This window comes from Salvelinus namaycush, chromosome 11 (genome assembly GCF_016432855.1).
Source record: "Salvelinus namaycush isolate Seneca chromosome 11, SaNama_1.0, whole genome shotgun sequence".
NCBI lineage: Eukaryota > Metazoa > Chordata > Actinopteri > Salmoniformes > Salmonidae > Salvelinus > Salvelinus namaycush.
The window spans coordinates 20,561,633-20,583,399 of NC_052317.1; the positions used below are offsets into that span (position 1 = coordinate 20,561,633).

General features: G+C 43.4%; 1 protein-coding gene across 1 annotated transcript in view; it reads right to left on the minus strand.

Moving 5' to 3' along the window:
- Window positions 1–1,984: 1,984 nt before the first annotated feature.
- Window positions 1,985–21,767, minus strand: part of LOC120055556 (TGF-beta receptor type-1-like) — a 49,140-nt gene continuing 29,357 nt past the window's right edge. Inside the window, exons 2-9 of the mRNA XM_039003431.1 lie at window positions 20,093–20,347; window positions 18,443–18,679; window positions 16,667–16,897; window positions 15,977–16,144; window positions 15,606–15,762; window positions 12,009–12,133; window positions 11,566–11,696; window positions 1,985–2,766 (exon numbers count right to left, since the gene is read on the minus strand). Coding sequence (XP_038859359.1) covers window positions 2,641–2,766; window positions 11,566–11,696; window positions 12,009–12,133; window positions 15,606–15,762; window positions 15,977–16,144; window positions 16,667–16,897; window positions 18,443–18,679; window positions 20,093–20,347 — 1,430 coding nt within the window. The 3' untranslated portion in view covers window positions 1,985–2,640. The remainder of the gene's footprint in view (window positions 2,767–11,565; window positions 11,697–12,008; window positions 12,134–15,605; window positions 15,763–15,976; window positions 16,145–16,666; window positions 16,898–18,442; window positions 18,680–20,092; window positions 20,348–21,767) is intronic.

The following is a 21,767-nucleotide window of genomic DNA, read 5'->3' on the forward strand; positions in this document are numbered from 1 at the left end:
GATACATGTATCTTATTAGATACATTTAGTCCAGGTAGACCCACCCTGTTTCAGTCCATTTTCTTCCATTTGGTGCCTAATGAATATGACCCTGATCTCCACTGCATCATTCCCTATGGCAGTGGGAGGAGCCATTTGTTCAGAGAACCTCCTACTACTACATTAACATATGATTGGATGACTGATTCAGAGAACTTCCTGGTTATGGTTGAAATAACAAAAGAGCAGTTTGTATAAAATAGAGGTACATGTATATCTATCAGCGTAGATGTACTGCATGTACACATACATACAGAATGTACACTTGTATACACACACACACCAAATGCATTGGAATAGAGTACACCCATATACAACCACTCATATACAGTGCATTCAGCATTCAGACCCCTTGACTTTTCCCACATCTTGTTACGTTACAGCCTTATTCTAAAATGGATTAAATACATTTTCCACTAATCAATCTACACATAATACCCTATAACAACAAAGCGAACACAGCTTTTTCGAACGTTTTGCACATTTATTAAAAATAAAAAACAGAAAAACCTTACTTACATAAGTATTCAGACCCTTTGCTATGAGAGTCGAAATTGAGCTCCGGTGCATCCATTGATCATCCTTGAGATGTTTCTACAACTTGAACGGAGTCCACCTGCGGTAAATTAAATGGATTGGAAATTATATGGAAAGACACACACCTGTCTATATAAGGTGACAGTGCACGTCAGAGCAAAAATGAGGTTGAAGAAATTGTCCCTAGAGCTCTGAGACAGGATTGTGTCGAGGCACAGATCTGGGGAAGGGTAAAAAAAGAATGTCTGCAGCATTGAAGGTCTCCATCATTCTTATAATGAAAGAAGTTTGGAACCAACAATACTCTTCCTAGAGCTGGCCACCCGGCTAAACTGAGCAATCGGGAGAGAAGGGCCTTGGTCATGGATGTGGCCAAGAACCCAATGGTCACTCTGACAGAGCTCCCAAGTGGTGCAGTGGTCTAAGGCTAGCTGTGCCACTAGAGATCCTGGTTCGAGTCCAGGCTCTGTCGCAGCCGGCCGCGACCGGGAGACCCATGGGGTGGCGCACAATTTGCCCAGCGTCGTCAGGGTTAGGGAAGGGTTTGACTGGCAGGGATGTTCTTGTCCCATGAGCCCTCTAGTGACTCCTGTGGCGGGCCGGGCGCAATGCACGCTGACACGGTCGCCAGGTGTATGGTGTTTCCTCCGACACATTGGTGTGGCTGGCTTCCAGGTTACGTGGGCATTGTGTCAAGAAGAAGGGCGGCTTGGCTGGGTTGTGTTTCGGAGGACGCACGGCTCTCAACCTTCACCTCTCCCGAGTCTGTATGGGAATTGCAGCGATGAGACAAGACTAACTACCAATTAGATACCATGAAAATTGGGGAGAAAAAGGTTGTAAACTTTTAAATTATAAAAAAAAATATATATCTTTGCAGGACTCCACCAAATCAGGCCTTTATGGTAGAGTGGCCAGATGAAACCAAGATTGCGTCACATCTGGCGGAAACCTGGCACCATCCCTACGGTGAAGCATGGTGGTGGCAGTATCATGCTCTGGGGATGTTTTTCAGTGGGTAGGACTGGGAGACTTGTCACGATCGAGGTAAAGATGTACAGAGCAAAGTACAGACAGATCCTTGATGAAAACCTGCTCCAGAGTGCTCAGGACCTCAGACCTCAGTTGGGGTGAAGGTTCACCTTCCAACCGAACAAGGACCCTAAGCACACAGCCAAGACAGCAGGAGTGGCTTCGGGAAAAGTCTGTGAATGTCCTTGAGTGGCCCAGCCAGAGCCCGGACTTGAACCCGATCGAACAATTCTGGAGAGACCTGAAAATAGCTGTCCAGCAACACTCCTCATCCAACCTGATAGAGGTTGAGTATTTTTTATACATTTGCAAACATTTATACAAAAAAATTGCTTCGTCATTATGGGTACTGTGTGTAGATTGATCAGTGGGAAAAAAACAATTTAATCAAATTTAGAATACGGCTGTAACGTAACAAATGTGAAATAAGTCAATGGGTCTGATTACTTTCTGAATGCACTATATACACTTTAAGGAACATATATACATAGCAATGAACAAGATATTGCATATTTCACTGCATATTTGACAAAGCTTAATGAGGTCATGTCCTGTTTGCTTGACAAAACACATACAAAAATATGGATCTGGCATTTGTAAAATAAACATTTTAAGGTGAAAGATATTAAGTGAAATAAAGAAATTCATATAAGTAACACTTAATCATGTTTAAACAAAACACTTAAATAGACACCGACCTTGGTACTTTGAGAAATGAAAAGAGAGAGGTATATCAAAATTTAGAATTTCTTTCAATGCATATTTTCTTTGATTCAGAATATTTGCAATGGAATTCCTACAGGAGGTCCCAATAAAGTCCAGCGTCAGTTCTTCAGAGAAGAACAGAGAAGAGCAGAGAAGCAATCTCTCCAATCAGCCTTGAAGGAATGAGACATTGAAAGGTACACACACCCACCTGAATTGTACTATCCCCTCCCTCCCTCTTCAGAGAAAGAGATGTCGAAGAGAACAGCACATAGCGATGGGGACAGAAAGAAAGTCCAGACAGACACGTAGTCTTGACCCTCTAGTCTACATCTTGATGCCCTCTTGCTGGCTGAGCTGGGACAGGGACTTCTTGATGCGCAGCGCGGTGAGGCGGGCCGCCCCGTTGGAGTACCAGCACTCCCTCATGATCTTAGCCATCACCCGCAGCACCTGGGGAGGGGACAGAGGCAGGGGCGACAGTGGGTCAACATCACAAGCAGCAATTAATTTTTTTATTTCACCTTTATTTTTCCAGGTAGGCCAGTTGAGAACAAGTTCTCATTTGCAACTGCGACCTGGCCAAGATAAAGCATAGCAATTAGACACATACAACAACACAGAGTTACACATGGAATAAACAAAACATACAGTCAATAATACAGTAGAAAAATAAGTCTATATACAATGTGAGCAAATGAGGTGAGATAAGGGAGGTAAAGGCAAAAAAAGGCCATGGTGGCGAGGTAAATACACTGCTCAAAAAAATAAAGGGAACACTAAAATAACACATCCTAGATCTGAATGAATGAAATATTCTTATTAAATACTTTTTTCTTTACATAGTTGAATGTGCTGACAACAAAATCACACAAAAATTATCAATGGAAATCAAATTTATCAACCCATGGAGGTCTGGATTTGGAGTCACACTCAAAATTAAAGTGGAAAACCACACTACAGGCTGATCCAACTTTGATGTAATGTCCTTAAAACAAGTCAAAATGAGGCTCAGTAGTGTGTGTGGCCTCCACGTGCCTGTATGACCTCCCTACAACGCCTGGGCATGCTCCTGATGAGGTGGCGGATGGTCTCCTGAGGGATCTCCTCCCAGACCTGGACTAAAGCATCCGCCAACTCCTGGACAGTCTGTGGTGCAACGTGGCGTTGGTGGATGGAGCGAGACATGTCCCAGATGTGCTCAATTGGATTCAGGTCTGGGGAACGGGCGGGCCAGTCCATAGCATCAATGCCTTCCTCTTGCAGGAACTGCTGACACACTCCAGCCACATGAGGTCTAGCATTGTCTTGCATTAGGAGGAACCCAGGGCCAACCGCACCAGCATATGGTCTCACAAGGGGTCTGAGGATCTCATCTCGGTACCTAATGGCAGATAGGCTACCTCTGGCGAGCACATGGAGGGCTGTGCGGCCCCCCAAAGAAATGCCACCCCACACCATGACTGACCCACCGCCAAACCGGTGATGCTGGAGGATGTTGCAGGCAGCAGAACGTTCTCCACGGCGTCTCCAGACTCTGTCACGTCTGTCACGTGCTCAGTGTGAACCTGCTTTCATCTGTGAAGAGCACAGGGCGCCAGTGGCGAATTTGCCAATCTTGGTGTTCTCTGGCAAATGCCAAACGTCCTGCACGGTGTTGGGCTGTAAGCACAACCCCCACCTGTGGACGTCGGGCCCTCACACCACCCTCATGGAGTCTGTTTCTGACCGTTTGAGCAGACATGCACATTTGTGGCCTACTGGAGGTCATTTTGCAGGTCTCTGGCAGTGCTCCTCCTGCTCCTCCTTGCACAAAGGCGGAGGTAGCGGTCCTGCTGCTGGGTTGTTGCCCTCCTACGACCTCCTCCACGTCTCCTGATGTACTGGCCTGTCTCCTGGTAGCGCCTCCATGCTCTGGACACTACGCTGACAGACACAGCAAACCTTCTTGCCACAGCTCGCATTGATGTGCCATCCTGGATGATCTGCACTACCTGAGCCACTTGTGTGGGTTGTAGACTCCGTCTCATGCTACCACTAGAGTGAAAGCACCGCCAGTATTCAAAAGTGACCAAAACATCAGCCAGGAAGCATAGGAACTGAGAAGGTCACCACCTGCAGAACCACTCCTTTATTGGGGGTGTCTTGCTAATTGCCTATAATTTCCACCTGTTGTCTATTCCATTTGCACAACAGCATGCGAAATGTATTGTCAATCAGTGTTGCTTCCTAAGTGGACAGTTTGATTTCACAGAAGTGTGATTGACTTGGAGTTACATTGTGTTGTTTAAGTGTTCCCTTTATTTTTTTGAGCAGTGTACAATATAGCAAGTAAAACACTGGAATGGTAGATTTGCAGTGGAAGAATGTGCAAAGTAGAAATAGAAATAATGGGGTGCAAAGGAGCAAAATAAATAAATAAATACAGTAGGGGAAGAGGGTAGTTGTTTGGGCTAAATTATAGATAGGCTATGTACAGGTGCAGTAATCTGTGAGCTGCTCTGACAGCTGGTGCTTAAAGCTAGTGAGGGAGATAAGTGTTTCCAGTTTCAGAGATTTTTGCAGTTTGTTCCAGTCATTGGCAGCAGAGAACTGGAAGGAAAGACGACCAAAGGAGGAATTGGATTTGGAGGTGACCAGTGAGATATACCTGCTGGAGCGTGTGCTGCTATGGTGACCAGTGAGCTGAGATAAGGTGGGGCTTTACCTAGCAGAGACTTGTAGATAACCTGTAGCCAGTGGGTTTGGCGACGAGTATGAAGCGAGGGCCAACCAACGAGAGCGTACAGGTCGCAATGGTCGTACAGGTCGTGTATGGGGCTTTGGTGACAAAACGGATGGCACTGTGATAGACCTCATCCAGTTTGCCGAGTAGAGTGTTGGAGGCTATTTTATAGATGACATCACCGAAGTCAAGGATCGGTAGGATGGTCAGTTTTACGAGGGTATGTTTGGCAGCATGAGTGAAGGATGCTTTGTTGCGATATAGGAAGCCGATTCTAGATTTAATTTTGGATTGGAGATGCTTAATGTGAGTCTGGAAGGAGAGTTTACAGTCTAACCAGACACCTAGGTATTTGTAGTTGTCAACGTATTCTAAGTCAGAGCCGTCCAGAGTAGTGATGCTGGACGGGCGAGCGGGTGCGGGCAGTGATCGGTTGAATAGCATGCATTTGGTTTTAGTTGTGGGATGCTGTGCAATAACACACCCATATTTTGTTTTGTAAGTTGTTGAGCACTGAGATAGTAGCTGCCCCCACCAATCGTTGAGTATACACCATGTCTGTAGCAATGTCACAATTAGAGTTGCAAAGCTACTGGTAATTTACCACAATCTTCAGTATTTTTGGTAATTAACAGAAGTTCTATGGCAATCTATCATAACTTTGGTAATTTGTAATTGAATAATAAAAATAAAATAAAATATATATATATATTCATATTTGGTGTTCATTTTTTATATCTGTGTCCACATCGACCATGAATTTCTAGTAGATAGACCATATGGTTCCAGAGAAAATAGCCTAATTAATGAAGAAAAAAACATCTAATTATAAATGGGATTATTTTCAATTACCTCTGAAACTTGTCCAACTATTTTATTTTTTCATAACTGCCACCAGTTTGAAACCAAAACATTGACAAATACATAGACAACGTCAAATTAATAAGTGTCTAAAAATATTAAGCATATTTCATGCGGAATCTATCATATTAAACATAAATGGTATTCACTAAATTTATAGTTTTACAGCTTTTCAATTTTAATCATCTTATTTAATTATTTCATATATTTTACCTGTGATAAAGCCACAGAGGGCCAGATATAATTACCTGTGATAATCTAAAAGTACAACAAACGACCACTAGATGTCTTGTGATAGATTACATAAAATCCTTGGAAGATACCAAAATGCTGGTAGTTTACTGGTAAACTTCTGAATATATACCCAGTAATATACCCTCCCTTTGCAACCCAAGTCACAATGTCATTCTTTGAAGTAGAATGACTGTTGTTGTGAAAGAACTCATGAGCGTGAGAGAGAAACAGTGAGAGACTCAGAGGCATGGTGTTGAACCTGCAGCAGAAGTCTGAACTAAGACTTCAACCCATAGTTCGAAACATCTCAGCAAAGACAACGTTACCCTGTAAGCAATGGAGACACAATGGAGCTCTGACGTGAAGAGGCTGGTCAGACTTACAACATCCAGGCCACAGCCACAAGCCTGAATACCAATCCACAGCATCCCTATTTATCAATCTCCCCATCGCAGCCAAAGGTCCTGGCGGTCCTGTTGATGTGTCAGTGATTCTACGGTGTTGAATGCAGGGCTGTAATCAGCAGTATGAACACTGAACGCCTACTGTGAAGCATGAGCCGAGGCAGCGGATCGGACAGTGACGACGGTGCAGGACAAATTGGCCAATAGACTTTTGTGCAAAAAAATAACAGACAGGACGTTGACATAACGACTTGGATAAATCAAAGATATTCTCAGTAGCTAATAGACAGAGTTGATGCCTGAAAAGTTTATAACAAAACTTCGGTATGGCTCTACTATTGCCAACCTGTTACCTGCCCAACCTGCTCTCTCTCGGGAAAAGGCCAAATAAGCACCTAAGTAGGCCTAAGCAATAGCCCAAAATACATTTCAACCATAAACACATAATTTTCCATGGAAATATCAATGCATCATAAACCACACTCCCATCAACCAATACATATTCATTGAAGACTCGCACATGACGCAAATTATTCTGCAACGGCACGTCAACAGGGATACAGTGCAGAGTTTCAAACAAACACATCTTTAGGTTAAATAAATGCTATAATTATTCTTCAACCAACACTTTGATTGTTCTTCTAATAACATATTTCACATTGCTAGAGCATGTACTATTAAAATGGGCAGCTTTAAACACAGTAGAAACATGGTTTAATTACTGCCCTGTGCAACAAACAACTTTGGCGAGTTTATGTCAAAGCATTTTCGGCACAGGGAATGCACAACTCTAACCAGAATGTTCTCTTTTGTTTCAGGATTCTTGAAGATACGTGGCAGCATAGATGCGGTAAAGAAGTCAATGGAACTCATCCCAAAAACTTGAGGGGGAAAGATCCAGAATCTCCTCATTGCCCCACAGAAAAATGTGCCTACATTTAGGCTGTTTATTTCACACCGTTGTGGTTAAAATCAGAGTACACCGCTTGTATGGATGTCAACCGCAATACATGTTCATGTCATCGTCACCAATCAACTGCATTGCAGTTAAAACGAGTGACTACCACCGGGGTCCACCCAATGTTTCCCGGGCCCCATGTTCCCACTGAAATAATTTCAATCAATCAAAATTGGCACAAATGCTTATGTCCAAATAATTTGTATTGTAATAAAATGTGGCCTTGTTTGGGACAGAGATCATTAGAATAATACCCAGTGTGGTTTGCAAGTGTTCATTTTCACCTAACATTTTGTTAATTTAGCAAAAGCTTTTATCACATCATAGTGCCATCACACTTCTGACACCAAAGCAGTAAATTTGGGGTGAGGGGGGACCACAAAATTGTGAGCCACTATATCAAAAAAAAGGTATAGAAAAGTATTTTGTATTTTGAAAGTGCGCAAAGATTTTCTAAATATATTATATTGTAGTTCAGGCCAGTAAAATACAAATGACAAAATACTCAGAAGTAACTGAAAAACACATTTCAAAAACATAATGGAAATACTGCCCATCTCTGTTCAATCATGCAACAGTGGATCAAAATCACCAAAATACATGTTTACATCAAGGGTATGAAAAATAAGCTATGTAAAATATTTGTTATCACATTTGCTCTCTACGCTAGCTATGCTACCAGCTTACAGTGCCTTCAGGAAGTATTCAGACCCCTTGACTTTATCCACATTTTGTTTTGCTACAGCCTTATTCTAAAAATGTATTAAATCGTCCCCCCCCCCTCCCCCCCCCCCATCAATCTACACAAATACCCCATAATGACAAAGCAAAAACAGGTTTAGAAATGTTTGCAAATTTATTAAAAATACAAAACTGAAATATTACATTTACATATTACATTTTTACATTATTACAGTATTACATTTACAAGTATTCATACCCTTTACTCTGTACTTTGTTGAAGCAACTTTGGCAGTGATTACAGCATCGAGTCGTCTTGGGTATGACGCTACCAGCTTGGCGACCTGAATTTGGAGATTTTCTACCATTCTTCTCTGCAGAACCTCTCAAGCTCTGTCAGGTTGGATAGGGAACATTGCTGCACAGCTATTTTCAGGTCTCTCCAGAGATGTTTGATCGGGTTCAAGTCCGGGCTCTGGCTGGGCCACTCAAGGACATTCAGAGACTTGTCCCGAAGCCGCTCCTGCGTTGTCTTGGCTCTGTGCTTAGGGTCGTTGTCCTGTTGGAAGGTGAACCGTCACCCCAGTTTGAGGTCTTGAGCACTCTGGAGCAGGTTTTCATCAAGGATATCTCTGTACTTTGCTCCCTTCATCTTTGCCTCAATCCTGACTAGTCTCCCTGCCGCTGAAAAACATCCCCAGAGCATGATGTTGCCACCACCATGCTTCACTGAGGGATGGTGACATGTTTCCTCCAGACATGACGCTAGGCATTCAGGCCAAAGAGTTCAATCTTGGTTTCAACAGACCAGAGAATCTTGTTTATCATGGTCTGTGAGTCTTTCAGCGCCTTTTGGCAAACTCCAAGCCGGCTGTTGTGTGCCTTTTACTGAGGAGAGGCGTCCGTCTGGCCACTACCATAAAGGCCTGATTGGTGGAGTGCTGCAGAGATGGTTATCCTTCTGCAAGGTTCTCCTATCAAAACAGAAGAACTACCGAGCTCTGTCAGAGTGTGACAGTCAGGTTCTTGGTCACCTCCCTGACCAAGGCCCTTCTCCCCCGCTTGCTCAGTTTAGCTGGGAGGCCAGCTCTTGGAAGAGTCTTGGTGGTTCCAAACTTCTTCCCTTTAAGAATGATGGGAGTGTTCTTGGGGACCTTCAATGCTGCAGAATATTTTTGGTTCCCTTTCCCAGATCTGTGTCTCGACACAATCCTGACTCGGAGCTCTACAGAGAATTCCTTCGATCTCATGGCTTGGTTTTTGCTCTGACATGCACTGTCAACTGTGGGACCTTATAGAAGGTGTGTGGCTTTCCAAATCATGTCCAATCAATTGAATTTACCACAGATGGACTCCAATCAAGTTGTAGAAACATCTTAAGGATGATCAATGGAAACAGGATGCACCGGAGCTCAATTTCGAGTCTCATAGCAAAGGGTCTGAATACTTATGTTAATAAGGTATCTGTTTTCTATTTTTAATACATTTGCAAAAATGTCAAAAAAATCTGTTTTGGCTTTGTCATATTGTGTGTAGATTGCTGAGGAAAAACATTTATTTAAATCAACTTTATAACGTAACAAAATGTGGAAAAAGTGAAAGTGTCTGAATACTTTCCGAAGCTGTTTATGAATGGGAGTCAGCATTTAGCATTCAACTTCTTCTAAACTTGAAAAAGGGACTACTTCTAAATGTTATGTAGCAAAAACAGCCAAATATCAAAATCTAACATTAGTAACCACATTATGGGCCTGTTACAATACATCAACGATGATGGATGACCAATATCCAGTGGTGTAAAGTACTTAAGTAAAAATACTTTAAAGTACTACTTAAGTCGTTTTTGGGGGTATCTGTACTTTACTATTTATAAATTATTGACAACTTTTACTTCACTACATTCCTAAAGAAAATAATGTACTTTTTACTACATACATTTTCCTTGACACCCAATGGTACTCGTTACATTTTAAATGCTTAGCAGGACAGGAAAATCGTCCATTCACACACTTATCAAGAGAACATGTGGTCATCCCTACTGCCTCTGATCTGGCGACTCACTAAACACACATGATTCGTTTGTAAATGATGGCTGAGTGTTCGAGTGTGCCCCTGGCTATCCGTACATTATAAAAACCAAGAAAATGGTTCCGTCTAGTTTGCTTAATATAAGGAATTTGAAATTATTTATACTTTTACTTTTGATACTTAAATATATTTTAGCAATTACATTAACTTTTGATATTTAAGTATATTTTACTCAAGTAGTATTTTACTGGGTGACTTTCACTTGAATCATTTTCTATTAAGGTATCTTTACTTTGTACTCAAGTATGAAAATTGGACACTTTTTCCACCACTGCCAATGTCCCATTTGTTGAATGTGCACCAATCTGGCGTCTTTCTATCCCCCACGGTCTGCGTTCCATTGACGTCTTTACCGCATCTTATAATATACATAGTTCCTGAACCAACACTGCGTTTTGTCGAGAAGTCACGGACATGCGCTCCGCTTCAGAACCAGCGGACTGTGTGAATGCTTTGCTTATTGGAGGAGACAGATACACAACATGACCCTGGCTGGAACAGACCTGTCTAGACATCCAGATAAACTCATTCTCTTAACTAAAGGCTGCTGCTACGTGTATGTATGTATGCCGGCGGCTCACACCCACGCAGCCGAGCTGTGGAAATGTTTATGACTTTTAACATTGGCAACATTATAGAGACAGAGAGAGAAAGCTCAGCACTGCTGAAAGAACACCAGTCCATCTCCAGATTTAAAGTGAGGAGCAGCATAGACAAGGGCAGAGATGAGTCTTCTATTCATCTCTTTGAATGTGTCCCTGATGTGCTCTTCAGGTCAATTTAGCATATCAGCTTTGAGGGATTTAAAACCGCTAATTTCTGCCTTGTTTCTCCAACCGCAGACAGAGTGAACAGAACAGACAGATGGGCCAGTTAGACTGATGGGCCATTTAACATTCACAAGCTTGGCCATCAATCCAGTGGTTTGCTTTACAGCTGACCTGGGATGCTGATGCTCTGGCAGCAGCCACTGTAACCTTGCAGGGGATGATGATTCGATTAGGAAGCTTTATTACTGCAAATTGGATGTAATCTAATTGTCTGTCCTCCAGCAATAAAAAGTGCATCAATAAAAACAGAGGAGAGGGAGAGTGGATCTAGTGATGATGAAGTGGGAAGGCTGTTTGCAGGAGACCGAAAGGAGAGTAGAGACAAAACAATGGAGAAAGATAGAGGGAGAAAGCAAGAGACGGAGGCAGAGGTAGACAGACCAACCGAGAAACAGAGAGAAGGAGCGAGAAACAAAATGGATGATATTCCTAAGGGCAGTGCCTAAAGGCAAGAAGTGCATGGTGTCATACCTCGCAGCTCTGCCACCTGTTGGGGATGTTGGCCCGTAGTTTCTGGTCACACACCACCCTCCTCATCTCCTCCACCGAGGGGTCTGGCTGGACCAGGTCATAGTAGGGCAGCTGGTAGTCCTCGTGGATACCTGGGGGGCAACAGACACAGGATTGGATTAGACAAACGCTTACACAGAATAAAGGCCAATGCCAATCTAAGAACACAGGCCAATGGCAATCTACGATACAATTCTGACAGAAAGTGTTGAAAATATCAGAGAATGACAAATATGATGACACCAAGCCTTAAAGGGACAGATGAGAGAAGAGTCAGAGTCCCACAGATCCAAAGCCTTGTGTCAGTGGCTGGCTGCACTGTGTAATGGACTTGATGCTTCAGAATTAGCCAACGTCCTTGGCTAAAACAACTCAGAGCTAAAAGGAGCATAGTGTTAGCTCACCTCCTATTGAGCATCTCCGTGCGATCTCCCAAAACACCAGGCCCATGGCGTAGATATCTGCCCGCTTGAATGACTCAAAATGCTTCATGTTTATGGAATCATCCAGGACTTCAGGGGCCATGTACCTGAGGAGACATTCACCAGACAGTTCCCGTTAGCCTCTCAGACAGAGTGACAACATGATCTCTTTATTCTCAGAGTATCTTGAGTGACCCTGTACACTCTCAAGGCTATTGTCCAATCCTTCACTACGTGATGATCTGATCGAGGCGAGCCTTGCATTGTTGTCAGGAGTGGGAAAGCGGGAGAGAGAGCGGGAGAGCGAAAAAGAGCACGAGAGAGATAGAGCGCGCGCGAGCAAGACCGAGCGAGAGAGAGGGGCTGTAGTAGGTTAGAGTTCACGGTCCATCACAGTGTACATGAAAGGACAGGAAGGGCAGAGTGTGGCAAGAATACAAAGCCAGGCGACACATTAGCACACTGTCACAGACTGCAGCGCCGCCTGGTGGGGGGAACATGTCGTTGGAGGCCCCAGGGGACAGTGGTGGTGAGATGGGGGGTGAAGGGACGGTGTGTCTGTGTGTGGGTTGGTTCTTCCTTGTTTTACTATCCTTGTGGGGACGTTTGAGGATTTTAGGTCCCCACAAGGATAGTAAAACAAGGAACATTTCCATGTCCCCATGAGGACAACGGCTATTTTAAGCTTAGAGGTTAGGTTTAGATTATGGGTTGTTAGGGTTAGGTTTGGGGTTCATTTTGGGGTTAGGGGAAATAGGATTTTGAACGGAAATTTAATTTTAGGTCTCCACAAGGACAGAAGAACATGTCAGTGTGAGTGTGCGTGTGCGTGTGCGTGTGCGTGTGTGTGTGTGTGTGTGTGTGTGTGTGTGTGTGTGTGTGTTGAAGTGGGGTTGACAGCACACACAGAAAGACTGCATCAGTGAAGCAGATTAGCTGGTGCCTGCTGGTGACTGCTGTGACCAGCCAAGCCCCCCAGCACTGCTCTACATGCCCCGCGCTGCAACACTTCAGCTTCAACCTTCCTCCCTCCTCCTTCACACAACAGTCTTCCTTTCACACTTCCCCTCACACCCCCTTCCATCCCTCTGTATAGCATTAGCCTGATACATTGTTGTACACGTAACCATTTTCACATCCTCATCTACTCTTTTACACATCCTTGTCCATTCCTTATATCATTGTGGGAACGACACTGGACACTGCCCTCTTAATTAGGATACCTACAGTTGAAGTCGGAAGTTTACATGCACCTTATTCAAATACAGTTAAACTCAGTTTCACAATTCCTGACATTTACTCCCAGTAACAAATTCCCTGTTTTAGGTCAGTTAGGATCACCACTTTATTTTAAGAATGTGAAATGTCAGAATAATAGTAGAGGGAATGATTTATTTCAGCTTTTATTTCTTTCATCACATTCCCAGTGGGTCAGAAGTTTACATACACTCAATTAGTATTTGGTAGCGTTGCCTTTAAATTGTTTAACTTGGGTCAAACGTGTCAGGTAGCCTTCCACAAGCTTCCCAAACCTTACACAAGCTTCCCAAAATAAGTTGGGTGAATTTTGGCCCATTCCTCCTGACAGAGCTGGTGTAACTGAGTCAGGTTTGTAGGCCTCCTTGCTCGCACAAGCTTTTTCAGTTCTGCCATCAAATTTTCTATGGGATTGAGGTCAGGGCTTTGTGATGGCCACTCCAATACCTTGACTTTGTTGTCCTTAAGCCATTTTGCCACAACTTTGGAAGTATGCTTGGGGTCATTGTCCATTTCGAAGACCCATTTGTGACCAAGCTTTAACTTCCTGATTGATGTCTTGAGATGTTGCTCCAAAATATTCACATAATTTTCCTACCGCATGATGCCATCTATTTTGTGAAGTGCACCAGTCCCTCCTCCAGCAAAGGACCCCCAAAACATGATGCTGCCACCCCCGTGCTTCACGGTTGGGATGGTGTTCTTCGGCTTGCAAGCCTCCCCATTTTTCCTCCTAACATAACGATGGTCATTATGGCCAAACAGTTCTATTTTTGTTTCATCAGACCAGAGGACATTTTTCCAAAAAGTACGATCTTTGTCCCCATGTGCAGTTGCAAACCGTAGTCTGGCTTTTTTTATGGCGGTTTTGAAGCAGTGGCTTCTTGCTTGTTGAGCGGCCTTTCAGGTTATGTCGATATAGGACTCGTTTTACTGTGGATATAGATACTTTTGTACCTGTTTCCTCCAGCATCTTCACAGGGTCATTTGCTGTTGTTCTGGGATTGATTTGCACTTTTCGCACCAAAGTACATTCATTTCTAGGAGACAGAACGCGTGTCCTTCCTGAGCGGTATGACGGCTGCTTGGTCCCATGGTGTTTATACTTGCATACTATTTTTTGTACAGATGAACGTGGTACCTTCAGGCATTTGGAAATTGCTCCTAAGGATAAACCAGACTTATGGAGGTCTACAATTTGTTTTCTGAGGTCTTGGCTGATTTCTTTTGATTTTCCCATGATGTCACACAGAGGCACTAGGTTTGAAGGTAGGCCTTGAAATACATCCACAGGTACACCTCCAATTGACTCAAATGATGTCAGAAGCTTCTAAAGCCATGACATAATTTTCTGGAATTTTCCAAGCTGTTTAAAGGCACAGTCAACTTAGTGTACACAAACTTCTGACTCACTGGAATTGTGATACAGTGAATTATAAGTTAAATAACCTGTCTTAACAATTGTTGAAAAAATGACTTGTGTCATGCACAAAGTAGATGTCCTAACTGACTTGCCAAAACTATAGTTTGTTAACAATAAATTTGTGGAGTGGTTGAAAAACGTGTTTTAATGACTCCAACCTAAGTGTATGTAAACTTCCGACTTAAACTGTAAACAATGAACATTAGTGATAAATGGCGTTACTAACGCAAATAAAAGTAATGCCGGCAATACCTTAAAGCGGTAATCAGCAGTAGAAACAATAACAAAGGGTCCGTCTCACCCCTGGTTCAGTAAACAGCTGAGGGATGGGGCTGGAGAAATTGAATCACTCTCAAATTCATAGACCGAGCTATGGATGCAATAATTCACCATTCATGATATCAAAATGATCGTTTTAACCATGTTTTACACTGTTACCCGAGAAGTGTAATGGACCAATCGGATCAGATAGCGATGCTTTGCCAACACGCTCCTTCCACTGAGCGGTTTAAGATTTCAGAGATAACGCTGTATCCACTCAGCAATCTCTCTCGTCATCACTCCTCCATCACTCACAGGCATCCAATGTCAACAGGCCCAATGACTCAGATGTCATTTTCCCTGAGCCTCAGCCCAAGACAGACTCAATACTGACAGCACACCAATGAGGGCATACACAGCCGTGTGGATTAAGGGACCCGAGCAAAATAATGTAACCTAATTGAGTTCTACCTAATCTTAAGTAGTTGTCGCATTAAGTAGTTGTCGCATTACGTGAGGTTTCTCTCTTTATCTGTCTGTGTGTGTGTGTGTCCATTTCTGTGTGTTTTCAGTGTATGTGTGTTTCTCCCTCTGTGTGTATCGCAGACACTTGTTTCTCTGGCCGTGCAGGCAGTCACCTCTTGGTTCCAACTCTGTGATTGGGGGCGATGTCGATGGTGTCAGTGGCAGAGTCATGGCGGACAGCCAATCCCAGGTCAGCGATGCAGCAAGTACCATTCTTCTTCACCAGGATGTTCTTAGACTTCAGGTCGCGGTGGGCGATGGCAGGTTTACCTGTGGGGAGGAGAACAGGGGGAAGTGGGTAAATGGAGAGAGAGCGCGAGAGCGAGCGGGGGAGAGAGAGAAGAGGAAAAGGAAGAGAGATGCAAAGAAATAAATATCTGAGTGCAGAGTAAAACCACTACATTTCATAACTATGTACATGTTATGTGGATACATATGCTATACGAAGTACATTAAGAGCCACATTTTGATTGGTCCTCCTCACCTTGCGTGCCAACAATCTCCATGTGCAGGTGAGCCAGGCCGCTGGAGGTGGACAGGGACAGCTTGATCATGCCCTCCACTGTCACCGTGTACCTGTTCAGGTAGTCAAAAAGGGAGCCGTGCTCATGGTAATCTGATACCAGCCACAATTGGGTCCACGTGCCGTTATCTGAGAGGAAAGGAGAGAGAGAACAGTGAGGGAGAGAACAGTGAGAGAGAGAACAGTGAGAGAGAGAACAGTGAGAGAGAGAACAGTGAGAGAGAGAACAGTGAGAGAGAGAACAGTGAATGAGAGAGTGAGTGACTGAGTGAGTGAGTGAGTGAGTGAGTGAGTGAGTGAGTGAGTGAGTGAGTGAGTGAGAGAGAGAGAGAGAGAGCAGTTAGGTGAGCTACACTTTACACAATGCCTGCATTTACAACAGATCATCAGAGAAACTCAATGAAACGCTGCCTGCTAGCATCCTGACTATACTATCTTGGTCCCAAATACACAGTTCCAACTGCTTGTCAAATTAAGAGCATCATAGGTCATAGAAAATAGGATCAATACAGAGTCATGTTCAGTAGGGCACACTATCAAAACATTTTCCTACAGAAAATGAAAATCTGGGCTCTTATTGAACAAGTACCTCCCTGTTTCAAAAATGTTTCTCCCTACTGAACACTACCCTGTTCCAATATTCCCTCGGACCTTTGTTGTCAGCGGCAATGAAGCCCAGGATGTTTTCGTGGCGAAGCATGACTGTCTGGTAGATCTCGGCCTCACGGAACCACGAGCGCTCCTCCCGGGATGAGAAGATCTTAACGGCCACCTCCTCTCCTCGCCAGCGGCCCCGCCACACCTCGCCGAACCTACCCTTTCCGATGCTCTCCTGCAGGATGATGGTCCTGGCTATGGTCCTCTGCACCAATAGGGGCAGACCTGTGGGGGGAGGGGTGTATGGAGAGGGAGTCCAGTTATTATGAGGCCAGGGTTTTAGGAGAAGTTTGAAAGCAGTTCTATACAGCAAGGTGAGAGGAACTTGCAACTGTGATAGTGGTTGTGTGGAAGAGACACTGAACACACGGATTAAAAGCAGGCCATTGGATCCAAAAATGAAATGACTCTTTCTGTTGACAAATCCAATGTGTGCACAAGGCCAGAAGAACACTGAGGGAGACAGAGGTACAGTAGGAAGACATCAACAGTCAGACCTGCAGCTACTCTCTGTTTCAAAGACGTCAAACAAAATATCTTCTGAAAATAGAACAAATTAAACACTGTCTGTTTTGACAGCATCCTCTCATTCTGTACCTTGGAGGTCCTCTGTGTCTGGTTTCACCTGGTATACTGTACATGTACATAAAACAGTCTAGAGCCCTCAAACTCAACTCTGCTTTGAAGCCAGGACAGTTTGGGTTTTTCCCCTAGTACTACACAGATGATTTAAATAACCAACTCATCATCAAGCTTTGATTATTTGAATCAACAGTGTATTGCTAAGGCAAAAAAACAAAAGGTGCACCTGGGGGAGAGGCATGAGAGGTGTTTGGGAAACCCTGTTCTAGAGCGTGCTTCTGCCCACGTTCCAGCTGCATGGGTGGTCTGCATTATTTTACCTTCTCTTCAACCTGGACATTAAACTCAATGAGCAGAGAGAATAACCAGTAAGTTGGTGCCAGGGCAGAGAAAAACAAATACTGTCACGACCTCGCTATCAATAGAAGGCTGATATCAAGTTTCTGAATAACTTTATCTCCAGTTCTATGGACAGTTCATGTTAAAGCCATTATGGAATGATGGCCACAATTCTATTTTTCTGATTGAATTAGATTCATACGATTCTGTTTCCATGATTGAACGATGGTCCTTGACTGGCAGCTGTACGTCAGTCTCACCGGCTGCTAAACGGATGTATTACTGATGAAACACTCAGGTCTCTTAATCATTCGCTGAAACATTCATAGCCAAGAACATTTCCAGCAGCTTATTGGCTCTCATTTACATCTTGCGGACCGCTCCATAGAAAACCACAGTATTGAAGAACTTCTTTAATACAACCCATTTAGTATGAGAAACTGTAAGCGTTCCCAAGGTCAGTATTGCAGCTCTATAGAAACAACTTCTAGGCATTTTCAGAACAACTTACATAACCCTGTCAGTAAATGCCATTTGAAAGTGCCTACAGTCAGACTGTGCATTGGGCTGATATAGCATCCCACCTTAAAATAGATGGAATACGTAAATATATCCTAAGGGAGATTCTAGCACCCCGAGGTGCGAAAACTGCATTGGTAGGGAGATGGGACACCATTATGTGAACTTTAGGAACATATTTACGAAGATAAAACCGGACATCTTGTACAAAGCTTTATAGGTACCATAGTAGAGCATGCTACACCTCCTCCATTAAACTCAATCTGTTTAAAACGTATCTCCCAAAGGGTGTGATGAATGTACAGTAGTACATAGAACTACAAAACCCACCTGATCCGGAGCCTGAGGTGGTCATGTCGTAGATGAGGTTTTTGAGGGTGTGTCCGTCGGCCAGGAAGGGGTGGTCCATGGCAGGGTCTTCCTCATTGGGCACGCGGTGGTGGATGATCGAGCGGCTGTGGCACACATAGAACACCAGCAGCAGCACGAAACACAGCACACACACCGGCCCTGCGATGACGGCCGCCAGGGTCACTGGGCTCAGTGGAGGGGTACGGGCTGTGGGGACTGGAGGGGGGACGAGACTGGGGTTAGTGTTGTGCCATACTAACACACATGCATGGGACAGTGATTAAAAAAAGCAGGAACTGATAGAGTTCCTTTGAAAACATTGCAACGGCCCGGTTTAAAATCAAATGCATTTCCTGATACTGGCTAGACTTTCTCTAATTGACTTGCTGAGAATCAGAGGAGTGTGATCTGAGACGTGAGGGTGATCAAATATTAATGGAACTTTAAGTCAGAGACTTTCAGCTCTCAGAATAAGAGCTGGCGTGGGATTCCATTATGAAGCATCAAAAGTTGCTTCTGGAGCTTTTCAATCATCCAACTGCCTGGCGACTGCAGCCTGTCAAATCTTTCCAATAGTCACAGCTGCACACAGAGGAAGGCTTACGAACGGCCCTGCTATTACTGAATGACAGTATGGTGAGAGAGGATATCTGCTGACTATCATACTGAGAAGTACAACATGGAGGCAGTTTCAGACCCATGATCAAGAATGGGAGCAGTGAGGTGCTTCTTTCTGACCACAAGAGCAGAACCCGACAGCGTGTCCAAGCAGAGACATTGCTTCAGATATATTCAGTGACATATAGTGCCAGTTTCCTGAACACAGATTAAGACGGTCTTAAACTAAAAAGCTTGTTCAATGGAATGTGCGTCCGTGTCCAGGATACTGGGTTTAAAAATTGTAATTGTGACTCTCCCGCATGAGTGAGAGTGCTATAAAAAAAAAAAAATGGTAGAGCCTTGCGGGGAGAAAGCAAATAACTCATGAAGAAACATGGGTTGTTGCTGGGAGAATAGTATCACTAACAATCACCTCCTGTTCTTATAAAAAATGACCTAACATCCAATAAATCAGAGCTGGAAAATGACTTGGGCCTGTGGCCTGTACGTATGGGTTCATATTTCACAAAGCAGGCGACAGAAACTGAAAGAGGAGCAGAATGGGGGAAAGATTCAATTGTACATATGCAGAGCGCGCACACACACAGTAACACAGACAATTCTGCGACATATTTTCAAGGTCGATGGTACAAAAAAGTACAGGGAATGCTTCGTGCAGGAGACATACCCTTAATCTATTGTAGAATAGTGAATGGAGGATCAAACATGCTTTAGAAATATATTGTCTCGCCATCAGTTCTCTGCTTCACTGTTTAGATTGAGTCACCCAATACCACATACATAACTAGCACCTACCCCCAAAACATTTTTTGTACATCTGAAATGATTAGGAAAGTGGTAATATGATGGGCAACATTTTCATATTATGACTTCCTCCTTTCAGATCAACACAGATGCACTGCACATTAGGTAGTTGCCTATGAGCTAGTAGCCAATTTAGGACATGGCATGCATGTGAAAGATGGCATGTGAAAGATGATAGAGACCCGAGACATATCAGACACTTACATGTCTCTGAGTAGTCTTCTGGGTTGAGGTCTTTGTTACACATGTCTCTGTTGCAGCAGACAGGGACAACACCGGTGTTCTCCTTCTTGGAAGGGGCGCAGAAGAACGGCCTGTCTTTAGGGATGAGGTCTGCCTCCAGTAAACACCTGCTCCCCTGTGCCACCATCTTACTGCCCGACTTGACGAAGGACACAAAGCACAGGCCATCCGTGTAGCAGGTACTGTTACTACACCACTGGCAGTCGCACTGCAACGCTGAGAGAGGACAAAGGGGATGGGTTTTAGTGAATATACAGAATATAGAAACAGAATCTGGTAAAAAGAAAGAAGCGCTTATTCTGATAAAAGGAAGAAGTACATCTGGTAAAAAAGAAACGCATAGCCAAGTCAACACCTTAACATGTTTCAATATGTCTGGAATATACACCAGTTCTGTAATATGAAAATTGTCACTCTGTATAACAGAACTCATATGGCAGGCAAAAACCTGACAAAAACCTGAGAAAAAATCCAACCAGGAAGTGGCAAATCTGAGGTTGGTCGTTTTTCAACTCATTCCCTATTGAAGACACAGTGGGATATGGGTCATGTTGCACTTCCTAAGGCTTCCAATAGATGTCAACAGTCTTTAGAACCTTGTCTGATGCTTCTACTGTGAAGTGGGGCCGAATGAGAGGGGAATGAGTCAGAGGTCTGGCAGAATGCTTTGAGCTTGTGACGCTCGTTCACGTGAGAGCGAGCTCTGTTCCATTTGCTTTTCTGAAGACAAAGGAATTCTCCAGGTTGGAACATTATTGAAGATTTATGTTAAAAACATCCTAAAGATTGCTTCTATACTTCGTTTGACATGTTTCTACGGACTGTAATATGACTTTTCGTCTGAACTTTTGCCTGGACCTGCCCGCGAGTCGTGAGTTTAGATTGTGTACTGAACGCGCGAACAAAACTGAGTTATTTGGACATAAATTATGGACATTATCGAACAAAACAAACATTTATTGTGGAACTGGGATTCCTGGGAGTGCATTCTGATGAAGATCATCAAAGGTAAGTGAATGTTTATAATTCTAACTTCTGTTGACTGCACAATATGGCGGATATTTTTTTGTCTTGATTGGGCTCCGAGCGCCGTACTCAGATTATTGCATGGTTTGCTTTTTCCGTAAAGCTTTTTTGAATTCTGACACAGCGGTTGCATTAAGGAGAAGTATATCTTTAAATCTGTGAATAACACTTGTATCTTTTATCAATGTTTATTATGAGTATTTCTGTGATTTGATGTGGCTCTGTGCAAATTCACGGGATGTTTTGGAGGCAAAGCCAAATGTAAACTGAGGTTTTTGGATATAAATATGAACTTGATCAAACAAAACATACATGTATTGTGTAACATGTTGTCCCGGGAGTGTCATCTGATGAAGAATATCAAAGGTTAGTGATTCATTTGATCTCTATTTCTGCTTTTTGTGACTCCTCTCTTTGGTTGGAAAATGGCTGTATGCTTTCTGTGACTAGTTGCTGACCTAACATAATGATATGTTCTGCTTTTGCCGAAAAGCCTTTTTGAAATCGGACACTGTGGTTGGATTAATGAGAAGTTTATCTTTAAAATGGTGTCTAATACTTGTATGTTTGAGAAATTTGAATTATGAGATTTCTGTTGATTGAATTTGGC